Source organism: Phocoena phocoena, chromosome 3 (genome assembly GCF_963924675.1).
Source record: "Phocoena phocoena chromosome 3, mPhoPho1.1, whole genome shotgun sequence".
Lineage (NCBI taxonomy): Eukaryota > Metazoa > Chordata > Mammalia > Artiodactyla > Phocoenidae > Phocoena > Phocoena phocoena.
This window is the reverse complement of record NC_089221.1, coordinates 62,238,616-62,261,716: the sequence shown is the minus strand read 5'-3', so window position 1 is coordinate 62,261,716 and position 23,101 is coordinate 62,238,616. Positions and strand designations below refer to the sequence as shown.

General features: G+C 36.2%; 1 protein-coding gene across 1 annotated transcript in view; it reads left to right on the top strand.

Moving 5' to 3' along the window:
• AP3B1 (adaptor related protein complex 3 subunit beta 1) overlaps window positions 1-23,101 on the top strand; it is a 276,812-nt gene that overhangs the window by 98,605 nt on the left and 155,106 nt on the right. Inside the window, exon 8 of the mRNA XM_065875497.1 lies at window positions 21,717-21,872. Within this exon, the coding sequence (XP_065731569.1) occupies window positions 21,717-21,872 (156 nt within the window). The remainder of the gene's footprint in view (window positions 1-21,716; window positions 21,873-23,101) is intronic.

The following is a 23,101-nucleotide window of genomic DNA, read 5'->3' as shown; positions in this document are numbered from 1 at the left end:
TTTGGAAGAGTTCGAGAAGGATAGGTGTTAGCTCTTCTCTAAATAAACGTTTGATAGAATTCACCTGTGAAGCCATCTGGTCCTGGGCTTTTGTTTGTTGGAAGATTTTTAATCACAGTTTCAATTTCAGTGCTTGTGATTGGTCTGTTCATAATTTCTATTTCTTTCGGATTCAGTCTTGGCAGGTTGTGCATTTCTAAGTATTTGTCCATTTCTTCCAGGTTGTCCATTTTATTGGCATAGAGTTGCCTGTAGTAATCTCTCATGATCTTCTGTATTTCTCCAGTGTCAGTTGTTACTTCTCCTTTTTCATTTCTAATTCTATTGATTTGAGTCTTTTCCCTTTTTTTCTTGATGAGTCTGGCTAATGGTTTATCAATTTTGTCTATCTTCTGAAAGAGCCAGCTTTTAGTTTTATTGATCTTTGCTATCGTTTCCTTCATTTCTTTTTCATTTATTTCTAATCTGATCTTTATGATTTCTTTCCTTCTGCTAGCTTTGGGGTTTTTTTGTTCTTCTTTCTCTAATTGCTTTAGGTGCAAGGTTAGGTTGTTTATTCGAGATATTTCCTGTTTCTTAAGGTAGGATTGTACTGCTATAAACTTCCCTCTTAGAACTGCTTTTGCTGCATCCCATAGGTTTTGGGTCGTCATGTCTCCGTTGTCATTTGTTTCTAGGTATTTTTTGATTTCCTGTTTGATTTCTTCAGTGATCACTTCGTTATTATGTAATGTATTGTTTAGCCTCCATGTGTTTGTGTTTTTTACAGATCTTTTCCTGTAATTGATATCTAGTCTCATAGTGTTGTGGTTAGAAAAGATACTTGATACAATTTCAGTTTTCTTAAATTTACCAAGGCTTGATTTGTGACCCATGATATGATCTATCCTGCAGAATGTTCCATGAGCACTTGAGAAAAATGTGTATTCTGTTGTTTTTGGATGGAATGTCCTATAAATATCAATTAAGTCCGTCTTGTTTAATGTGTCATTTAAAACTTGTGTTTTCTTATTTATTTTCATTTTGAATGATCTGTCCATTGGTGAAAGTGGGGTGTTAAAGTCCCCTACTATGAATGTGTTACTGTCGATTTCCCCTTTTATGGCTGTTAGTATTTGCTGTATGTATTGAGGTGCTCCTATGTTGCGTGCATAAATATTTACAATTCTTATATCTTCTTCTTGGATCGATCCCTTGATCATTATGTAGTGTCCTTCTTTCTCTTCTAATAGTCTTTATTTTAAAGTCTATTTTGTCTGAAATGATAATTGCTACTTCAGCCTTCTTTTGGTTTCCATTTGCATGGAATATCTTTTTCCATCCCCTCACTTTCAGTCTGTATGTGTCTCTAGGTCTGAAGTGGGTCTCTTGTAGACAGCATATATATGGGTCTTGTTTTTGTATCCATTCAGCCAATATGTGTCTTTTGGTTGGAGCATTTAATCCATTTGCATTTAAGGTAATTATCGATATGTATGTTCTATTTCCCATTTTCTTAATTGTTTTGGGTTTGTTATTGTAGGTCTTTTCCTTCTCTTGTGTTTCTTGCCTAGAGAAGATCCTTTAGCATTTGTTGTAAAGCTGGTTTGGTGGTGCTGAACTCTCTCAGCTTTTGCTTGTCTGTAAAGGTTTTAATTTCTCCACCAAATCTGAATGAGATCCTTGCTGGGTAGAGTAATCTTTGTTGCAGGTTTTTCTCCTTCGTGACTTTAAATATGTCCTGCCACTCCCTTCTGGCTTGCAGAGTTTCTGCTGAAAGATTAGCTGTTAACCTTATGGGGATTCCCTTGTGTGTTATTTGTTGTTTTTCCCTTGCTGCTTTTAATATGTTTTCTTTGTATTTAATTTTTGACAGTTTAATTAATATGTGTTGTGGTGTATTTCTCCTTGGATTTATCCTGTATGGGACTCTCTGTGCTTCCTGGGCTTGATGAACTATTTCCTTTCCCATATTAGGGAAGTTTTCAACTGTAATCTCTTCAAATATTTTCTCAGTCCCTTTCTTTTTCTCTTCTTCTTCTGGAACCCCTATAATTCGAATGTTGTTGTGTTTAATGTTGTCCCAGAATTTTCTGAGACTGTCTTCAGTTCTTTTCATTCTTTTTTCTTTATTCTGCTATGCAGTGGTTATTTCCACTATTTTATCTTCCAGTTCACTTATCCGTTCTTCTGCCTCAGTTATTCTGCTATTGATCCCATCTAGAGTATTTTTAATTTCATTTATTGTGTTGTTCATCATTGCTTGTTTCATCCTTAATTCTTCTAGGTCTTGTTAAATATTTCTTGCATTTTCTCTATTCTATTTCCAAGATTTTGGATCATCTTTAGTATCATTATTCTGAATTCTTTTTCTGGTAGACTGCCTATTTCCTCTTCATTTGTTAGGTCTGGTGGGTTTTTATCTTGCTCCTTCATCTGCTCTGTGTTTTTCTGTCTTCTCATTTTGCTTATCTTACTGTGTTTGGGGTCTCCTTTTTGCAGGCTGCAGGTTCGTAGTTCCCGTTGGTTTTGGTGTCTGCCCCCAGTGGCTAAAGTTGGTTCAGTGGGTTGTGTAGGCTTCCTGGTGGAGGGGACTAGTGCCTGTGTTCTGGTGGATGAGGCTGAATGTTGTCTTTCTGGTCAGCAGGTCCATGTCTGGTGGTGTGTCTTGTGGTGTCTGTGTACTTATTATGATTTTAGGCAGCCTCTCTGCTAATGGGTGGGGTTGTGTTCCTGTCTTTCTAGTTGTTTTGCATAGGGTGTCCAGCACTGTAGCTTGCTGCTCATTGAGTGAAGCTGGGTGCTGGTGTTGAGATGGAGATCTCTGGGAGATTTTCGCCGTTTGATATTACGTGGAGCTGGGAGGTCTCTTGTGGACCAGTGTACTGAAGTTGGCCCTTGCACCTCAGAGGCACAGCACTGACTCCTGGCTGCAGCACCAACAGCCTTTCATCCCCACGGCTGAGAATAAAAGGGAGAAAAAGTAGAAAGAAAGAAAGTAAGAAAGAGAGAGCGAGGGAAGGAGGGAGCGAGGGAGGAAGGAAGAGGAAAGAGGATAAAGTAAAATAAAGAAAGATAAAATAAAATAAAGTTATTAAAATAAAAACAATTATTAAGAAAAAAATTAAAAACAAAAAGCAAAGAAACAGATGGATAGAACCCTAGGACAAATGGTGAAAGCAAAGTTATACAGACAGAATCTCCCACAGAAACACACATACACACTCACAAAAAGGGGAAAAGGGGAAAAAATAATAAATGTTGCTCTCAAAGTCCACCTCCTCAATTTGAGATGATTCGTTGTCTATTCATGTATTCAGCAGATGCAGGGTACAAGTTGTTTGTGGAGCTTTAATCTGTTGCTTCTGAGGCTGCTGGGAGAGATTTCCCTTTGTGTTCTATGGTTCACAGAGTTCCCGGGGCTCAGCTTTGGATTTGGCCTTACCTCTGGGTGTAGGTTGCCGGAGGGTGTCTGTTCTTCGCTCAGACAGGACGGGGTTAAAGGAGCAGCTGCTTCAGGGACTCTGGCTCACTCAGGCCGAGGGGAGGGAGGGGTGCGGATGCGGGGTGAGCCTGCAGCGACAGAGGCCAGCGGGACGTTTCACCAGCCTGAGGCGCGCCGTGTGTTCTCCCGAGGAGGTTGTCCCTGGATCCCGGGACCCTGGCAGTGGCGGCCTAAACAGGCTCCCCGGAAGGGAGGTGTAGATAGTGACCTGTGCTCGCACACAGGTGGTGGCAGCAGCAGCCTTAGCGTCTCATGCCCGTCTCTGGGGTCCGCGCTGTTAGCCGCAGCTCTCACCCGTCTCTGCAGCTTCTTTAAGCAGAGCTTTTAATTCCTTCTCCTCGCGCACCAGGAAACAAAGAGGGAAGAAAAAGTCTTTTGCCTCTTCAGCAGGTCCAGACTTTTCCCCGGACTCCCTCCTGGCTAGCCGTGGTGCACTAACCCCCTGCAGGCTGTGTTCACGCTGCCAACCCCAGTCCTCTCCCTGCGCTCAGCTCCCCCCGACCCGGCGTGTGAGCAGACAAGCCTCTCGGGCTGGTGAGTGCTAGTCGGCACCGATCCTCTGTGCGGGAATCTCTCCGCTTTGCCCTCCGCACCCCTGTGGCTGCGCTCTCCTCCGTGGCTACGAAGCTTCCCCCCTCCGCCACCCGCAGTCTCCGCCCGTGAAGGGGCTCCTAGTGTGTGTAAACCCTTCCTCCTTCACAGCTCCCTCCCACTGGTGCAGGACCCGTCCTTATTCTTTTGTCTCTGTTGTTTCCTTTTTCTTTTGCCCTACCCAGGTACATGGGGAGTTTCTTGCCTTTTGGGAGGTCTGAGGTCTTTTGACAGCGTTCAGTAGGTTTTCTGTAGGAGTCGTTCCACGTGTAGATGTATTTCTGGTGTATCTGTGGGGAGGAAGGTGATCTCCGCGTCTTACTCTTCCGCCATCTTCCCTTTAAGTCTCGGGAACTTTCTTAAAATGTCCTATAGTGACATTGATGCCACCTACTTTGTTCCCATGGAGAAATTTTCTTGACCTTTAAACTGTTCTTATTTATTCATTGTTTAACCCAGGAATTCTCCTGTCCAATATGGTAATTGTTAGCCACATATGGCTATTTAAACTTAAATTAAGTGAAATTGAAAATCACTTCCTCAGTTGCACTGGCCCCACATTAAGGCTTCAGTAGTCATGTGAGGCTAGTGCCTACTGTATTGGATAGTGTGATATAAAATGTTTCTGATATCACAGAATTTTCTATTGGGCAGTGTTGCCCCAGAGTCATCAGTTCTTTCAGAGAGAGACAGGCTTGTTGTTTACTCTCCCACCTGCTTCTCCTCACCACCTGTTTCCACTGCCAACCTCCCTCACCACCCCACCCCCCCAAGTAGGATGAAAGGTAAGAGTAACCCCTCAGTTTTCTTCTGTCTAGCAGGCAAGAGTTAATCATGAACGTTTTCAAGAAGTGAGGAATATGTTTTTCTAGAGTCTTTTCTTTTTAAAAAATACTTCTAAAAAAGTTTATGCCATTAGATCGTGACCCTCTTGTTTCTTTCTCCACTGACTTATTTTTGCTAGTTTTAATTTTTTATTTTCTGCATATTATTTATATTGGGGAAAGAAATTCTGTTTTCTGTCTTTCTCTCACCATATTTACCTAGTAGCCCCAAAATGTTCACAGTATTAAAAGTATTTTATGAATTTTAACGGGTACTAAATGAATTTTAGGAGCAGAAAGTTAGAGCTTAAGATGTTAAGAAATGTGATGAATTCTGCTGCCCTCCTCTGATGTCTGTCCTTTTTCCACTGTGCTTTTCTCCTTAACATTTTGTTATGGATATTTATATCATTTTGTTTTCTTGACCTTATAGTCCATTTATTTGCTTATAGTTTTCTCTGTGTTAGTCTTATTACTGTAGCATAAAGGAGTAAATATGATTAATATTGAATTTATCTCTGACAAGTCAGTTATTTAATTTTTAAATTTGTGATTTTGCTGCTTAGTAGTTTTCTATATTCATCTCAGAAAAGATTATGATTTTATGTAATCTAATCATGTGGTAATTTAAAACAGTCAATTTTATTCTATTCTATTATTCATTTAGCTGTATATATACAAGACTTTAAGTTTCTGATACATATCTTAAAATTACTGCAGTCCTACTGGAAGCTGCAAGCCTTTGATTGACTCCAGAGTTCCAAAATGGTTACGTCAGACAGATTCTGCTAGTGCATTGTTGTCTAGGTGGTATAGAGAATGTGGCAGACACCGTTGATTGTCTCCAGCAGACAACCCCTATGCAAAAAGTTCTTCCTTGCAGACAGATGTTCTACAGGGATTGAGCACCCAGGTGTCTTTGCAGAAGCCATGTTGCTTCCCAGCCTAAACTAGACTAATGTTAATTACATTCCCCTTGTAGGTGATAGGTTTAGGAATGGGCATATAACACAGTTCTGGCTAATGTGAAGTAATGGGAAATATGACGAAAGTGGGGTATAGAGGACTGTATGAGAAAAGTTTACTTTAACGTAAAAAGCATGAAGACATCTGACCTGCGGCTGAGATGTACTTCATGGACTTACAGTTTCCGCTTCCATTGATGGAATACCTTGATCAGATTAACTCTCTGGGAAATTATTTTGAAAAATAGCAGCTAAAGGTGTACTATAGGATGATCAAAAGTAGGCAAAACTAGAGAGGACTCTACACATGAAGGACTGAAATTTCAAGGTGTGAGTTTGCAGGTTTTTGCCTGGGGGAATTCCCCTATCCCATATAAAAATGGAAAAAGTTACAGCTCACTTACCTAGGTATTAGAGAACAGACTTCAAGGCTGGCAGAAAGGCTGGGGAGAAATTCCAGAAAGGTGTGGGAACCACAGGAGGGTGCACCCCTGGAAATGCATGTAAACACCATTCAAGTCATTGGCTGACCAACTCTCCATGTGTGGAGAAGACTCCAGTGTGTCTAGCAAAAAAAAAAGCAACTGGAAACTAAATGGAGATTTCACTTGCTGGTCGTATTAGGATACACAGAGTTTGGAGTTTGAAACCAGTAAGATGCCTGATAAAACAAATATTAATACACTTCAGAGGAATGCAACACAACGAAGAATTTATAGTGTATGGTTGATAATATTCAGAATACAATTTGAAAAAATCAGCAGACGTGAGAAACAAAAAAATAACTAATGCTAAAGAGAAAAAGTAGGCAATAGAAAGATAATCAAGAAGAGGCAATTATCAGACAAATAATGCAGCTATTATATATATATTATATATATATGGCAAAAATAGTAAAAAGCAACATAGTTGTATTGATTGAATAAATGAATCTTAACAGGAAAGACACTATAAGAGAGAACGAAATGGAAATTCTAGGGCTGAAAAACACAATGATTAAATGAAAAATAAGCTAGATAGGCTTAATAGCCAGGAGGAGGCTGTAAAAGTGTTAAGAAACCTGAAGATAGATTAATAGAAATTATTCATTCTGAAGAACAAAGAGAAAAGCAAGTGAAGAAAAGTGAACAGTCTCAGAGCCATGTGGAACAATATGAAACAAAATAAAATACTTGTAATTGAAGTCCCAAAATGAGAGAAAAGAGTGAATGGAGTAGAAATAATACCTGAAGAAACAAAAGCTTAAAAAATTTCAAGTTTAGTTTAAGGGGGGAAAAAACCAAGTGTACAGATCCAGGAAACACATCAAATTCCCAGGCAAAATATTAAAATGTCACACCTAGGTACATCATAGTCAAACTTCTGAAATCAAAGGGGAAAGAGAAAACCTTGAAAGCAGACAGAGAGAAACAATGCATTATATACAGAGAAACAATGATTATGACTAACTGCTGATAAGAAACAATGGAGTCTAGGAAACAATGGAATATCATCTTTAAATTGTTGAGAGAAATCTGTCAACAAAGAATTCTATATTGAACAAAAACATTCTTTAAAAATAAAGATGGAATGAAGAAGTTTTCAGATGAACTAAATTGAAAAATTGATATGTAGAACTGTATTACAAGAGATACTGCAAGAAGTTGTTTAGGTTGAAGAGAAATGATGATAGATGGTAATTTATAACTATAGAAAGGAATAAAGAATGATATAAATGATATATATGTAGGTAAATATTAAGAATTAAACTTTTTTCTCTTAATTAACATAATTCTGTAACACACACACAAAAGATGTTACATATATATACATCTATCTGTCGCTATGTCTTCTCGGCAAAGATTGTACTTGCTTATGCTTAAACTCTGAATTTTCTGTACATCCATGGAGCTGTGACCTTGGCCTCCAGTGCCACAAGTCTTTGTTTGGACCTAAAATGTTTTCATTTCTCTAGGAGTGGAATTACTGCGATGTATAGTAAATATATGTCCTTCCTTTTTACACCTCCAGTTCCTACCCTTCAGATGCAACTAGTTCTAACTCTTTGAGCTTTAACTTCTAGTAGTTATCCTCATATTATTATTATTTTTTTTCCCTCATATTATTTTTAAAACAACTTGTTTATATATGTTTTTCTAGTGACTCAAAGGGCATTATTTAATTTAGATATATAAATATTTGGGGATTAATGAAGAAGAAACAGTCCCTGTACAAAATTTTATATGAAAAGTTTTTCATAACCTAGATTATTTGCTTTTTAAAAATTTTTAACTGTTGTTTGTTAGAGCCCTAGTTTCTTACCCCCACTTTATCTAGAGTACAGATTTTTGCTTTTGTTTTTTCTATTTAACTATTAGAGTTCACCTTAAGATTAAAACAAACTACTGCTTTATCCCCTCCCCCATGAATGTCCACCAGTATTTTAAAACCTCTGCTCTAACCCTCTAACCTCTTTTTTTTAATGTCCTAAAGGATAATTAAATTTATCAATTTCAAATCAATGGACACTTACCTTCTTTAATACATTCTCTTTATTTCAGGGGTTTAGGTAAGGAGGGAGTGAATACTTGAGGAATTATGATTAGTTCTACCTAGGTTGGGCTTAATTTTATTTTGCAGTTTATGACTGAGTGAGAACCACTCTAAAATGCATTCTGCTTAACAAAAAACAGTTCTTATTTATCTCTGTAATTAGACTGAGATTAGTTTTCAAATGACTGGAACCCTTCTTTCTCATGTCTTAGAACTCTTAGACCTAAGATCAACTTGTGTCATGAGTATATTTTACTTTAGAGAAACATGAAAAAATGCCTTATGTAGGTTCTTCAGATTTCTCAGTAACAAAATTTGGAAACCACTGCATTCGGAAAGCTTATTTCCTGTATACTGGTGCTGAACATACAGTCATAAGAAATGAGAAGTGTTGTGGGCAATTGAGCACTCTGAATTTTCAGAGTGGCTCAACTCAAAGTTACTGGGCACAGGTGTTTCCATAATTGTGATGTATTGGGGGAGATTCAGTGTTCAATGATCCTCAAACCCATACTTCCACCTGTGTGGTATAGTGGTCACTGGGCTGTAGTATAAAACATGTAAAGTGAAGAGCGTAGCAGTTACCTCATGGAAGGAAAAAATGTCTCAAACCAGTATTCATATAATGTGTTGTTTTACATAGGCCTAATCAGGGGAGAAAGAGACTTTTTTTGAGAAAAATATTAAATTAAAAAATTTATTAAACATGACTTTTTAAAAAAAAGTAAACATGTGCTATCCATACTGAATGATTTAATTGTTTATGATATTGCCAATCACCTACCCACTGTGATCTTGTCAGGGAAATCTAACCCAATGTCAGAGAGATGGACCACCAATACACTGCTATGGTATCTATGGACTGAATGTTTATGTCCTCTGAAATCCACATGTTGAAGTTCTAACTCCCAATGTGATGGTATTTGGAGGTAGGGACTTTGGGAAGTAATTCGGTTTCAGTGGATTGGTGAGTGTGGGGTTGTCGTCATGGGAATAGTGCCCTTATAAGATGACACACCAGAGAGCTTGCTTCCTTTCTCTGCCCACGTGAAGACATAGCGAGAAGGCAGCCAGCTGCAAGCTAGGAAGTGGGTTCTCACCAGGAACCGAGTCTGCCAACACCTTGATCTTGGACTTGCCAGCCTTCAAAACTGTGAAAAATTGTAGCTTAAGCCACCCAGTCTATGGTATTTTGTTATAGTAGCCCAAGCTTGCTAATATGAGTGTCTTATGGCATGACAATGCCATGATGTGTTCCCCTGTGTAGCTTTTAAGTAGTCTGTGTCCACAGAAGATAACAGACGTGGTATTGTCCTGGTACAAATCTTAAGTTGGTACTAGTGCCCTCCAGGCTGTCTTGGAATTCATAAGACAAGTGGGTACATTCAGTGTCTTTTTCTCGACTATGACAAACACCACGGAAATAAAATAAAAGAGATGGCAGGATGAAGAATAAAGTTTATAAACTGTGCCTTTCCAAAATACGCTTTATGAAATAAAAGGTAATTTTCTTGGACTTCATAGAGCTTATATTTAATGTAACAACATTTCTCTTACTGAAAGTGAATGTTTTAGAGCAAGGTGAAAAGCTAATTTTATTCTAATGTTTTTATTTTAGCGTTTGGGGTGGTCAGTACACATGAGTGGAGGGAGACCTATGAAATAGCTCAGGTATATTAAACTCACTGTTTCTTTTAAAAATTTGTTTTAATTTTTTTTTAGAGAAGTTTTAGGTTATGACAAAATAGGGTGGAGAATGCAGGGAGTTCCCATATACTCCCTGCCCCCACCCACCTCCTGACTATCAACATCCTTCACCACAGTAGTACATTTATTACAGTCAATGAACATATGTTAATACATCATTATCACCTGAAGTCCATAGTTTACACTGAGGTTTGCTCTTGGTGGGGTTCATTCTGTCGGTTTTGACAAACGTATAATGACATGCCTCCACCATTGTGATATCTTACAAAATCGTTTCACTGCCCTAAAAATCCTCTATGTCCTGCCTATTCATTCCTCTTTCCCCTACAAATCCTGGCAATCACTAGTCTTTTTACTATCTCCATAGTTTTTTTTTTTTTTCAGTTCTTTGCCTTAGTAATATGCATTTAAGGATGCTCTGTGTCTTTTCATGTCTCTGTAGCTCATTTCTTTTTAGGGCCAAATAACATTCCATTGTCTAGATGTACCACAGTTTATTCATCCATTCACCTGCTGAAGGATATCTTGTTTGCCTCTATAAATTGGCAAATATGAATAAAGCTGCTATAAACCTTGTGCAGGTTTTTGTGTGGACTCATTTTGGTATAAACCAAGGACTCTGATTGCTAGACTATTTGATAAGAGTATATTTTAATTTTGTAAGAAGCTGCCCAATTGTCTTTCATAGTGGCTGTACTGTTTTGTGTCCCCACTGGCAATGAATGAGTGTTCCTTTTGCTCACATTCTTGCCAACATTTAGTGTTGTCAGCGTCCTGGAGTTTGGCCATTCTAATAGGTGTGTAGTTGTATCTTTTTTTAAAAAAATATTTATTTATTTATTTATTTATTATTTTTGGCTGCATCAGGTCTTAGTTGCGGCATGCGGTCTCTTCCATTGTGGTGTGCAAGTTCAGTAGTTGTGGCACGTGGGCTTTGCAGTTTCCCTGCAGCATGTGGGATCTTAGTTCCCTGACCAGGGATTGACTCCATGTCCCCTGCATTAGAAGGTGGATTCTTTACCACCGGACCACCAGAGAAGTCCCTGTATCTTGTTTTAATTTGCACTTCCCTAATTACATATGATGTTGAACATCTTTTCATAAGCTTATTTGCCATCTGTATATCTTCTTTGATGAGTTGTCTGTTCAAGTCCTTGGCCCATTTTTTAATCGAGTTGTTTGCTTTCTCATTGTTGAGTTTTAAGAGCTCTTTGTATATTTTGGATAACAGCCCTTTATCAGATGTATCTTTTCCAAATATTTCTCCAAGTCTGTGGCTTGTCTTGTCTTTGTCTTGACATCTTTTGCAGAGCAGACCTTTTTAATTTTAATGAAGTTCAGCTTATCAATTATTTCTTTCATGGGTCATGCCTTTGGTGTTGTATCTAAAAGTCATCCCATATCCAAGGTCATCTAGATTTTCTCCTATGTTATATTCTAGAATTTTATAGTTTTGTGTTCCTTATTTGTCTCTAATCTTTTTTGAGTGAATTTTTGTGAATGATGTAGGTCTGTCTAGATTCTATTTTTTTGCATGTTGATGTTCAGCACCATTTGTAAAAAAGAAGATCTCTTCTCCATTGTATTAACTTTGCTCCTTTGTCATAAATCAGTTATACAATATACAGTTATACAATAACGGTATATTTATGTGGGTCTATTTTGGGGTTCCCTGTTCTGTACCATTAATTTCTTTGTCTGTTCTTTCACCAGTACCACACTGTCTTGATTTTGATTACTGTAGCTTTATAGTAGATCTTGAAGTGAAACTCACTGTATAAATGTTAAACTATTGAAAAATTTAAGCATACACAAAGATAGGGCTAAGAGTCCAATGAATCCTCATGTACCCATCACCTAGATACAACATTTATCAGCTCATGGCTGCTCTCAACTTTAACTCAACCCCCTTCCCACTTCAATCCCAAATTTCATATGAAATTCAAGATATTATATAATTCCATCCATATCTATTCAGGATGTATTTCTAAAACACTGTCTTCACTTTAAAGAAACTGCAAAGCTGTCTCCATTTTCCAAATAAGAGGATTTAAAGCTTTTTTTTTTTTTTTTTTTGGTTCAGCTTGAATGTACACTCTTTTAGAAAGATGGAGAAAGTTGTTTATTCTAGTATATAATTTCATTTTCTACACATACTGATGTTTTAAATAACAGAAAATTCTTCATTTATAAATATAACTTTTTTATACTCGTGAGTTTCATCACAAAGATTTTATGTATTTGTGTCCTTATTATTACCAGGGTTCCTTTTTGAGTCATTTAATACTTTTCCATAGGGAACCATCTTTACTTCTGTATAGGTTGTTTGAGATGCTCATCACCTTGGAATATGGATAGAATGCTGACATGGAAATTACATTTTAAGCCTCCAATACTCATTCACATGATATTAGCATAATTATTATTCAGAATTCTTCTGTAAGGAAGACTTGACTTTTCTCTCCCATTTATTTATTTTTTAGTCATTTATTTATGTAAGTATGGACTCCTAGATATTTATTTTATCCTTTGGGTTATGAACTAATACTGTCATTATTCTACGGCTAAAATTTTTCAGCTTTGGTCTTAGGGAGTTGTTTTCATTTGTTTTTTAAGTACCTGATGATCTAGATTTACTTTAACTGCCTTAGTTTTAGAACCAGCCATTTTCCAAGGTGCAAAAGAGCAGGTTTTACAGGTTTATTAATGTTTTTTACATCAGTCAGATTGCTGTTAAATGGTTCTCTTTGTAATAATCATATCAGTAATTTATTGGAGTAAAGGTGACATTACTTAAATGACCATGAGGCTTAGAAAAATTGCCAGCATAAGCCACAATATAAAATATTTTAATTAATACCCATTAAAAACCCCCGTTATAAAAAAAAAAAAAAAAAAAAAAAAAAAACCCCGTTATGATAATGCCTCATTTCTCTAGGCTCAATACAAACAATACATATAATAATTGATATTTTTAAACCTTTTTGATGCAAACACTTCTAAAACAATTTTCTGTCTTCCAGCCCCTTGATAGAGAATGAAAGACATAACTTAATATTGTTTTCTTTCTACATTACACATTATATTATCTGAGTATCAGGAGATAAATGGTTAAAATTAAAGGCATAATATACTCTGCATAAGAACTTTATACTTAGAATAATACCTCAACTCTTCATAACTGCTGTTTCAGCTACGTAGGGGAGACCTTTCGACTTAGTTCCAAATTCATAGATGTATTGTGTAAATTGAAACTGCATTGTATCAATTTCTAGATAAGAAATATATTAGAAGGTACAGAATACATTAAAAAATTAAGCAGTTCCATTAAAAACAAAGTATTTCTAAAATATTGTTTTCAAATACACATGGTGCTGTATTAACATTGGTTCATCTTCCTTTTTTAGGTATATGATGTACAATTAGTATACTAAGTTCAGCAAATGGAAATTTTTTTCTATAGATTTCAGCATCTTTGAAACCTATTTTATCTGTATTTATCCTTAAGCAGACTAAATATCCTTCTGATTATATCTTGTTTACCTTACTTGTTTATTTTATTTATTTATTTATTTATTTATTTATTTATTCGGGGGGTTGGGGGGGCTCTGCTGGGTCTTTGTTTCTCTGTGCAGGCTTTCTCTAGTTGTGGCCAGCGGGGGGCTACTCTTTGTTGCAGTGCGCAGGCTGCTTATTGAGGTGGCTTCCCTTGTTGTGGAACGTGGGCTCTAGGCACGCGGGCTTCAGTAGTTGCAGCGCATGGGCTCAGTAGTTGTGGCTCACTGGCTGTAGAGCGCAGGCTTAGTAGTTGTGGCGCACAGGCTTAGTTACTCCGCGGCATGTGGGATCTTCCCGGGCCAGGGCTTGAACCTGTGTCCCCTGCATTGGCAGGCAGATCCTTAACCACTGCGCCACCAGGGAATTTCCTGTCTTTTTTTCTTACATGCATAATTTTAAGATTTTTATTGAACTAGAAATAATATATATGTGTGAGAAGCAAATGGTCTCATGAATTTTTGTAAACTGAAGACCCCAATGTAACGAGTACTCAGATTAAGAAACAGTAATTATACTTCAGAAGACCCTCCTTTGACACCTTCCACTTAATATCCTTCTTTCCCTCCCAGATGGAAACAATATCCTGACCCTTAATGACTCTGCCTTTTCTTCCCTATTTTCCTTCCTCTTTCCTCACTTACTTTCTGAAAAATTGTTGAACTAGTTTGAAGCTTTGGATGATGGGTTTGGTTTGCTTGTGGAATATTACTAGGTAAGGGTATCAGCAATCTGAGTTCCTTTAATCACCTCAGTTATAGATTTGACATGATTGAAAGGTAGGCTTTAATTTTATCATCTTTACTCTCTAGGATGTAGACTCTCAGGATTTTAAACCAAAGACTAGGGAGAGTTAGGAGTCTTGGTTTTGGTGGATCCTGACCTCCAACTTTTGCTTCTGTAATTTTTGTGAATCTGCTAAAAGCTCTTTAGGCCTCTCGGCTTTTTGCTATGTAATAACAATGATTTGGGGGGAAAAACAATTCCTAAGGTCGGTCAGATTTCTTGGTTTACTACTTCTTCTGGATCTTGCCTGCATAATTCATCACTGTTCTTTTAACTTTTCAGTGCCTTCAAACAGGTGTGTTTCATTTTTCTTCCCTAGCTCGCTATAAGGGTTATTCCAATTTGCTTATTTCTAGAAGCAGAACTCTGTAATCCTGTATTACCTGTTTTTAAAAAGTAATCTTTCAAGTCTTACTTTTAATGACATTGTGTCATTGGAGTTTGTGACTTCTTTTAAGCATCTATAACTGGCATTGATTAAAGTTGTTTCAGTGTAATGAGTTCCCCAGACAGTACATTTTGGTTCAGAATGAAGCAGTTATACAAAAGCCTCATGATATTTTTGTAAATTCTCAAATATGAGGCAGTTTCTTTTCTGAGGGATAATTTTAGGGGGAAATTTTTCTTCTATTTGGCATCTAGGGATATTTGATTTACGGTGAGGTAATAGTTTCTAGAAAAAATTTAATAATAAAAGCAATGGTAATAGCCACTATTTGAGTGTTTAATATGCACTAGGCACTAAGAACTTATATAACCTTCACTAAACTAATCAATCTTTATGAACACTTTCATGATATAGTTACTGCTTTTATTCCATTTTACAAATGAGTAAATTAAGACAAGGGGAGGTCAAGTAATTTAACATGGTCATAGAGGCAACCCCGATACTGAACTGGCATGACCTAGTACTACCGATTCTGGCTGTTTGCATCCAGCTTCCATTCTGTTTTGGCCAATGTCTGTTCCTGTCAGTTGAAAACCTGAGAAAACAGCTAGCAGTGACACAGATTCAGATATAAAGCTATTGGAGATTGGCTCCCATCCTGTGTGGAAGCCTCATCTCTTTTGTTTCATTAACCTCATGAAAACATCAGTCCTTACATTTTTTTCCTTTTAATTCAAAATAAAGGAATTATGCTGTTGGTGTATATATACAGTTAGTAATTAGCAGCCAGATCTAAAAAGCCATGCCATGATGTTCTCATAGCAATAGAACCAAATTGAAAATTCATAAAAAGTATAAGAGAAAGTTTCTTTTGAGGGGAATATACTTTGAAATAATAATTGATATCAATAATTATTTTAGGTATTATGCAACATGTTCTTCGTGTTTGTTATCCAATAATCCTGTTGTTAAAACTTTGTACTGTTTCAAAGAATCCCTTTCATTTTAGTAAATTATACTAATTTATTTAATGTTAAATGTTAAGAATTAATTTACAGATCTTTAATAAAACATATCATGAAGCATTAATCTGTAGAAGCTTTACTTAATAGCTTTGTAAAATCTTTGGATGTGGGAAAGATACTAATGAAAAAAAAATGCTCCTTTATAATCTTTTTACTGTAATTACTACCATAATCCTAAATACTTGTACAGTAAAATAAACAATACAAATATTTATTAAAATAATGTAATTGAACTTTAATAAAGTGTTAGTAGAGAAGGAGAACTGGAAAGTGCTGTGTTAATACAGCCGTTTCATCATATGCCAGTTAGTTTTAGGTATATTTTGAACATTTGTTTGATTAACATTCAGTAAAGATTGTAGGTGAGTGCTTATGCTTAAAGAGTGAGATTATTTGTGTATCATTTTATTGGTTTATTAATGCACTTAATAGAATCAGTTTAGTCTGAAACTCCATAAAGGAGAAAGACCCTCAAGTCTGGCCTTGATAGAAGAGTATGTCTCAGTTATAGTCCTTTTTTTTTTAAGCACTAAGAGACAAGTAATTTGTTTTGAATTGTGTATTCAGAGAAGATGATAAATGTTATAATTTATAGTTTACTTTTAAATATGGGTATTACTTTTAAAGTGCCTTTTGTTTTCAAAGCATAAATTTGGTGAGTTTCTTTTGTTTGGAGAATTTCTTAAGATTTTGTTTTTATTGTGGATTTAAAAAACACTCAGATAATATTATGCTTACTTCTAAGAAAACTAAAGGTCATATTTTTTGATGAAAAGTGTTTTCAGTGATATTTAAGCAAAGATTGTGTCCTAACTGTAAGCACTTAACAAGGAAAACATAATTCATTAAGTGATATTAACCTATAACAATTTAAATAATTTATTTTATTATCTAACAATAAATATATGCAAATTGCTTTCAAGTGATTTACTGATTTTTTTCTCCTTAATTTTATTTAATTAAATGTTCTCTTTTAAGATAACTGTAGATTCACATGCATTTGTAAGAAATAATATAGAGAGGTCTGGTGTAACCTTTATTCATTTTCCTCCAGTGGTGACATCTTGCAAAACTATAGTAAGGTATTCCAACCTTGATATTGACGTTGATACAGTCATGATTCAGAACATTTCTATCACAAGTATCCTTCATGTTACCATTTTATAGTTAAACCCATTTTCTTCCATGTGCTTAACCCTGCTCCCCCTTAACCCCTGGCAACCACTAATTTCTTCTCCATCTCTATAATTTTGTCATTTCAAGAATGCTATATAAATGGAATCATACAGTATGTAACCTTTTAGGATTAATTTTGCTCTCTCAAGTTCAGTGTACTTCTCTGGAGATTAATCAGCATTGTGTGTATCAGTCGTTTGTTTCTTTTTATTTCTGAATGGTATTCCATGGCATAGGTGTTTAACCATTTGCTTAACCAGTTGTTTAACCATTCATCCATTGAAGGACATCTGTGTTGTTTCCATTTTGGCTAATAGGAATAACACTGCTATGAATATTTTGTGTAGAGATCTTTTTGAGAATTTCCATTTCCCCATGATAAATGCCCAAGAGTGCAATTTTGGGGTTGTATGGTGAATACAGGTTTAGTTCTGTAAGAGACTGACAACCTGCTGGAATGACTAACCTTTTACATTCACCACCAGCATATGAGTGATCCTTTTCCTGGACTTCCTTACTATCATTTGGTGGTGTCACTATTTTTAAGTTTAATTTTAGATGAGAGCCATCCTGATATGTATGCCATAACAAAACCACCTTGCTGTGGTTTTAATTTGCATTTCCCTATTAGCTAATGAAGTTGATTATCTTTTCATGTGCTTTGTTTACCATTTGTATATCTCCTTTAATAATCATTTATTCATGTCTGTATTAGTTTGCTAGAGCTGCCATAACAAAATACCACAGGCTGGTTAAATAAACAGAAATTTATTTCTCATAGTTTCTCACAATTCCTCCAGGAGGCTAGAAGTCCAAGGTCAAGGTGTTAGCAGGTTTGGTTTCTCCCAAGGCTCCTCTCCTTGGCTTGCAGATGGCTGCCTTCTTGCTGTGTTCTCATATGCCTTTCTCTCTTCTTATAAGGATGCCAGTTGTATTGGATTAGGGAACCACTGATATAATCTGATTTAACCTTGAAGGTCCCAACTTTAGCATATGGTCGCATTGAGGCTTCAACATGTGAATTTTAGGGGATACACAGTTCAGTCCGTAAGAATATCTTTTGCCCTTTATTAAACTGAATTGTTTTTTTAAATGTTGAGTTTTGGGAGTGGTCTTTATATTCTAGATACTAGCCCCTTGTTTCATATGTAGTTGCATATATTTTCTGCCAATGTGTAATTTGTTTTTTTCTTCCTCTTAAGAGGTTTTTTTTTTTTTAATGGAACAGGAGTTTTTAATTTTGATGAAATCCAGTTTATCAGTGTTCTCTTTTATGGGCTGTGCTTTTGTTGTCAACCCTAAGAACTCTGTACCTAGCTATATAAATGTTTTTTTTAAAAAATGCTATGCCATGTTGAAGGAAAAATGATTAGAGATCACAATTTATAAATTTTTTTTGCTGGGGGAAATTGTTAATTATAAAAAGAAGGTTCACTTTGAAGAATAGGGGCAGATCAGTCATGAATAAAATAAACACTTGGGAGATAATCCTTCATGCGTTTTTCTCATTTTTTCTGCTCTTCTGTGTAATGGCATAGATAGGTTTTGTTCTGGACTATCTTTTAAGGATGTTTGTTTAGCAGGCAGCCTTGCAAAAGAGAGATACTCCCAGACAAGATTATCTTGACTGGTAGTATCATCATCTGCTTTGTCATCCAGGCTGGGAATGGGGGCATCCTTGTTAAGTGCCTCGATGTTGTTCTTCACATTCAGTCACTGCATCCTGTTGACTTCAGCTTCTAAGTAGTTCTTAAATCTATCCTGCATTTTCATCGTTATCACTGACACTCCCTGATCCATTACCTCATCCTCTCAAGTGTCCTTTCTGTAATGCTGCTTTCCAGATCTTTTTCTTCATCTTTAGTTTTCAGAAGTTTTACTTATATGTCTTGTTTTGTATTTCTTTGGGTTTATCCTGTTTAGGATTTACTCACTTTATTCCATCTGTACTTTTAGGTCTTTTGCCAAATTTAGGAATTTTTCAGACATTATTTCTTGGAGTACTCTGTAAGCCCCACCCACCATCTGAATCTTTCCAGGGGTCAGATGATAGGATATTTTAGCTGTTTTGTTATAGTTCCACAGGTCCCTGAAGTTCTTTTTTTTTTCCCCCTTATCTTTGTCCTTCGTGTATTTGTTTTTAATTTTTATTGGACAATAGGGGTTGGGTTGGGAAATATCTCTGCAAGTTATGCCCTACTAGGGAAATGTCCATTCTAATTTTCCTGGGACAGCTTTCGGAGCTTTTTCTTTTTCTTGGAGCTGCTGCTCCTGCTGGCAGCAGCCTCTTCAGGTCCACTGCTGAGTGGCTCCTCCTTGGAAGAGAATTTCCTCTATTTCTTGGGGACTGTCTTGTTTCCTGACTCTTCAGGGTCACTAACTGGTTCCCTCTCTGGGGAAAGATTTATTCCTCTTGGTAAGACTTCCGCTGCCAGCTGTCTCTTCAGGATCACTACTAACCAGCTCCTCCATGGAAAAAGATTCCTTTTTTGGGGGTTTGGAGAGGAGACAGATGGGTCTTCCATTCCATTCTCCATTTTTCTCTTTTGTTCAGATTGGGTAATTTCTGTTGTTCTTTGTTCTAATTCACTAATGGTTTCCTGGTCCTCTCAGTACTGCTTTTGATCCCATTTATTGTTTAATTTTGGTTCCTGTATTTTTCAGTTGTAACCTTTCTTGTTGGTCTTTCTTTATAGCTTCTATTTCTTTGTTTAGATTTTATAATTCTTTTCTAAAACCTTCTGATTTTCATTTGTTTCAAGGGTGTTCCTAGTTGCTCACTGAAACATTTTTATGATGGTTGCTTTAAAATCTTTATTAGATAACTCTAATATCCCCATCATCTTAGTGTTGGCATCTACTGTTTATCTTTTTTCATCCAGTTTGGGATCTACCTGGCTCTTGGAATGGTGAGTGATTTTTTTTTTTTCCCCAAACCTGGATGTTTTGGATATTATGAGATTATGGATCTTATTCAAGCCTTCAGTTTTAGCTTGGTTTGTTTGACACCATTCCAACAGAGAAGGGTGGGGTGCATGCCACCTCATTACTGCCAGGTCATGGTAGAAATCCTGGTTCCCCACTCAGCCTCCATTGATATCTCAGGTAGATTGTGCTCATTATTACTGTGGGTGAATGTGGGATCTGGCTCCCCAGTATTATTCCCCTGATAGCTTTCTGGTTGGGAGGTATAGAAGTGCCTCATTACTGTTCCACATGTGTCTTCCACTGACACCACAGAGTGGTGTGTCCTTGTTACCACTGGCTGGTGATGTTTCAAGTCCTGAGAGAAGTGTCCACTAAGCATCCTCTTGTACTAGCCCAGTGGGGAGGGATAAAGTTACCTCGACTGATAGGTAGGCTTGGATGTCCAAGCTCCCTGCTTGGTCTCCCCACCATGGAGGTGCCTCATTAACTGGTGGGGGTTAAAGTCTCAGTTCCATCTTGGCCTTTTCTGATACCACCCCAGTGGGAAAGTCGGGGCTCTTATTACATCCTGTGGGGAGGGGTGGAAATCTAGGCTCTGCATGTCAGCTTTTGCTGGTGGGGTTAGGGGTAAGGTCATGGTTTTTTTCTCTAGTGTTGGCTGCACTAGAGCAGTTATTTTCTTAAAAAGTTTTCTGTCTTGCTAGACTTTCCATTTCCCTTTCTTGGTCCTTTGGCTACAGAGAACAGGCTTTTGGAGGGTTTGTTTCATCTATACTTGTTGGTTTTCTGTGTTACCCACTTCTCTTCCACCCAGTCTTTGATATATGAGGTAAAAATGAAAATCCAGGGAACTCACTGTTGTGTCATTCTTTGGATCCTGAGATCCCTATCCAGTCTTTCTTCTTCTCTGTCTTTTCTTTTTTATATTTGTTTTATATATAATATCTTGGGTTTCTAGTTATACTTAGCAAGAGGAATAGGAAAAAGTATATCTATTCCATCTTCCCAGAAGTGGAAAGTATGTTTCAAGTACTTGGTAACAGAAATTACTTCTAAATGTTAGTTGCATTGGATCCACTTAAATATTATTGTCTTTGTGTATTTTTTTCATTTGTTTGTTTATTTATTTTTAGGACTAAATACCTATAGGCTGATTTTATTGACAGAGATAATAAAGAATTCAAATGAAAAGTACAAAACAAAAACATAGAATCAACTCTCAGGGATACACATAAATCTCTAGCTGAGTCTTGACAACACAGGGATTTGCTTAATTACCAATTTTTAACCTGTCAAACTTTATTAATGATTTCTTTTATGTGTGTTGCAGTCCAAACAATTTTCTTCTTTCTTCTGACCCTTTGATTCAGTTACAGAGTGACTGATAATTTATGGAAACAGTTTTCAGGTTTGGGGTAGTCTCTTATCCTCGGCTTTGTTAGAATTTAATGGTTAGGTTTTCCCTTTGGGCAGCTGTGGGTATTTCTATGGTAATTTAATATTTTCAGAGGTTTACTATATAATATAAAAGTATTATCTATTGCACTAAAAGACAGTTACTGTGTCATAAAATATGAGAAAAAGCAAGGCCTTTCTTCCATATAGGTAACATCATAATTTCAAATTGCCTCAACAGTAGTATTCTATAGTAAAATATTATCATTATTGTAAATGTTTTTTAAAAAGTTTTCTTTGTGTAATATTTGGGCTGTCCCAGGTCTGAACTAATCTTGGGATTGGATTTCTTTCCTGTAGGGTGATGGTCTAGAGGACAATGAAAAGGATTTCTATGATTCTGATGAGGAACAGAAGGAAAAGACTGACAAAGGGAAGAAGCCATATACTATGGATCCAGACCATAGACTTTTAATTCGGAATACAAAGCCTTTGCTTCAGAGCAGGAATGCAGCGGTATGTAAAAACCACTATAAGAAATAATTCACAGATTTTTTTAAAACAGTGGTTAAAAATATGTAAGTTCAGTAAAGAAGTCTTTATTTCTGAGTGTGCTAATGGAGCATTTGTTAGTTATTTTGTTTATATACTAAAAAGCAGGTTTTAATAGGATTACTTGGTTTGGTAGCTGTATGCCTACTGGACTTCATTTCCTTTTTGTGGTTTTGTTAATTGGTTTCCTAAGATATAAGTTCAAGATGTTTACCAGTTGATTGGAGGACTGTGTATATTTCTCTACTACTGGATTGTTGTTGTGAGTACTTAATCTGGTATCAGTCCATAATATTTGTATTTACCTGATAAGAGTTTTGAAGAGACTAACATATAGAAAAGCACCTATCATAATGCCTCATATAAAAATTTTAGCTGGTAGGAATAACTAAAAATCATCCTTACTTGGGTCCTAAGTTTGTTGTTGTTGTTTACATCTTTTTATTTTAAATAACCCTTTTATTTTAGAAGAATACATGTGCACAGTAGAAAATTAGAAAATACAGACTAGCAAAATTTAATAAAATTAAACCATTACATTCCCATCACTCAGGAATCACTGTTATAATATCTTAATGCAGTTTTTTCCAGATTTTTTTCTGCATAAATGTACCTATTTCACATGTGTGTATGTCTATACATATATGTATTTTTAAAACCAAGATAAAAATCATAGTACATGTAGTATTTTTTAACCTGTTTTTTTTTCTAGTCAGTTCTCTATTTCTATTTCAGTAAAATTTCATCTCATTTAATACCAGTTTGTCTTAAATTCTTTTATAACTCGTTCATCTAAACCAGCTGCATTGGGTCTGGTTCTTACATCTTTTAAACCTCTCAAGTCTTGCAGAATGTACCTCTGGATTTGTCTGGTTGCTTCCCTTTTCTATATCCTGTGTTTCCTGTTAACTGGAAGTTTTGTGTAAGGCTTGATGAATTCAAGTTCAACATTTTCTTAAACTTCTTTCAATTAAAAAAAATGCTTAATGAATCGTTCTGTTCAAGTAGTAAAAACTTTGAAAATGAGAGTTTCCTTTGTTTTCTGATGCTTGAGAATTTGGTCCCTAGAGCTTTGTATATCTATCTTAGGAAGTTTTTATCTAATACCTAGTATTTAGTTTCTAAATCATGATTAAGTACTATGTACAATAATAACACATATGTTATTTTGTTAATGTTGTAAAATATGCTTA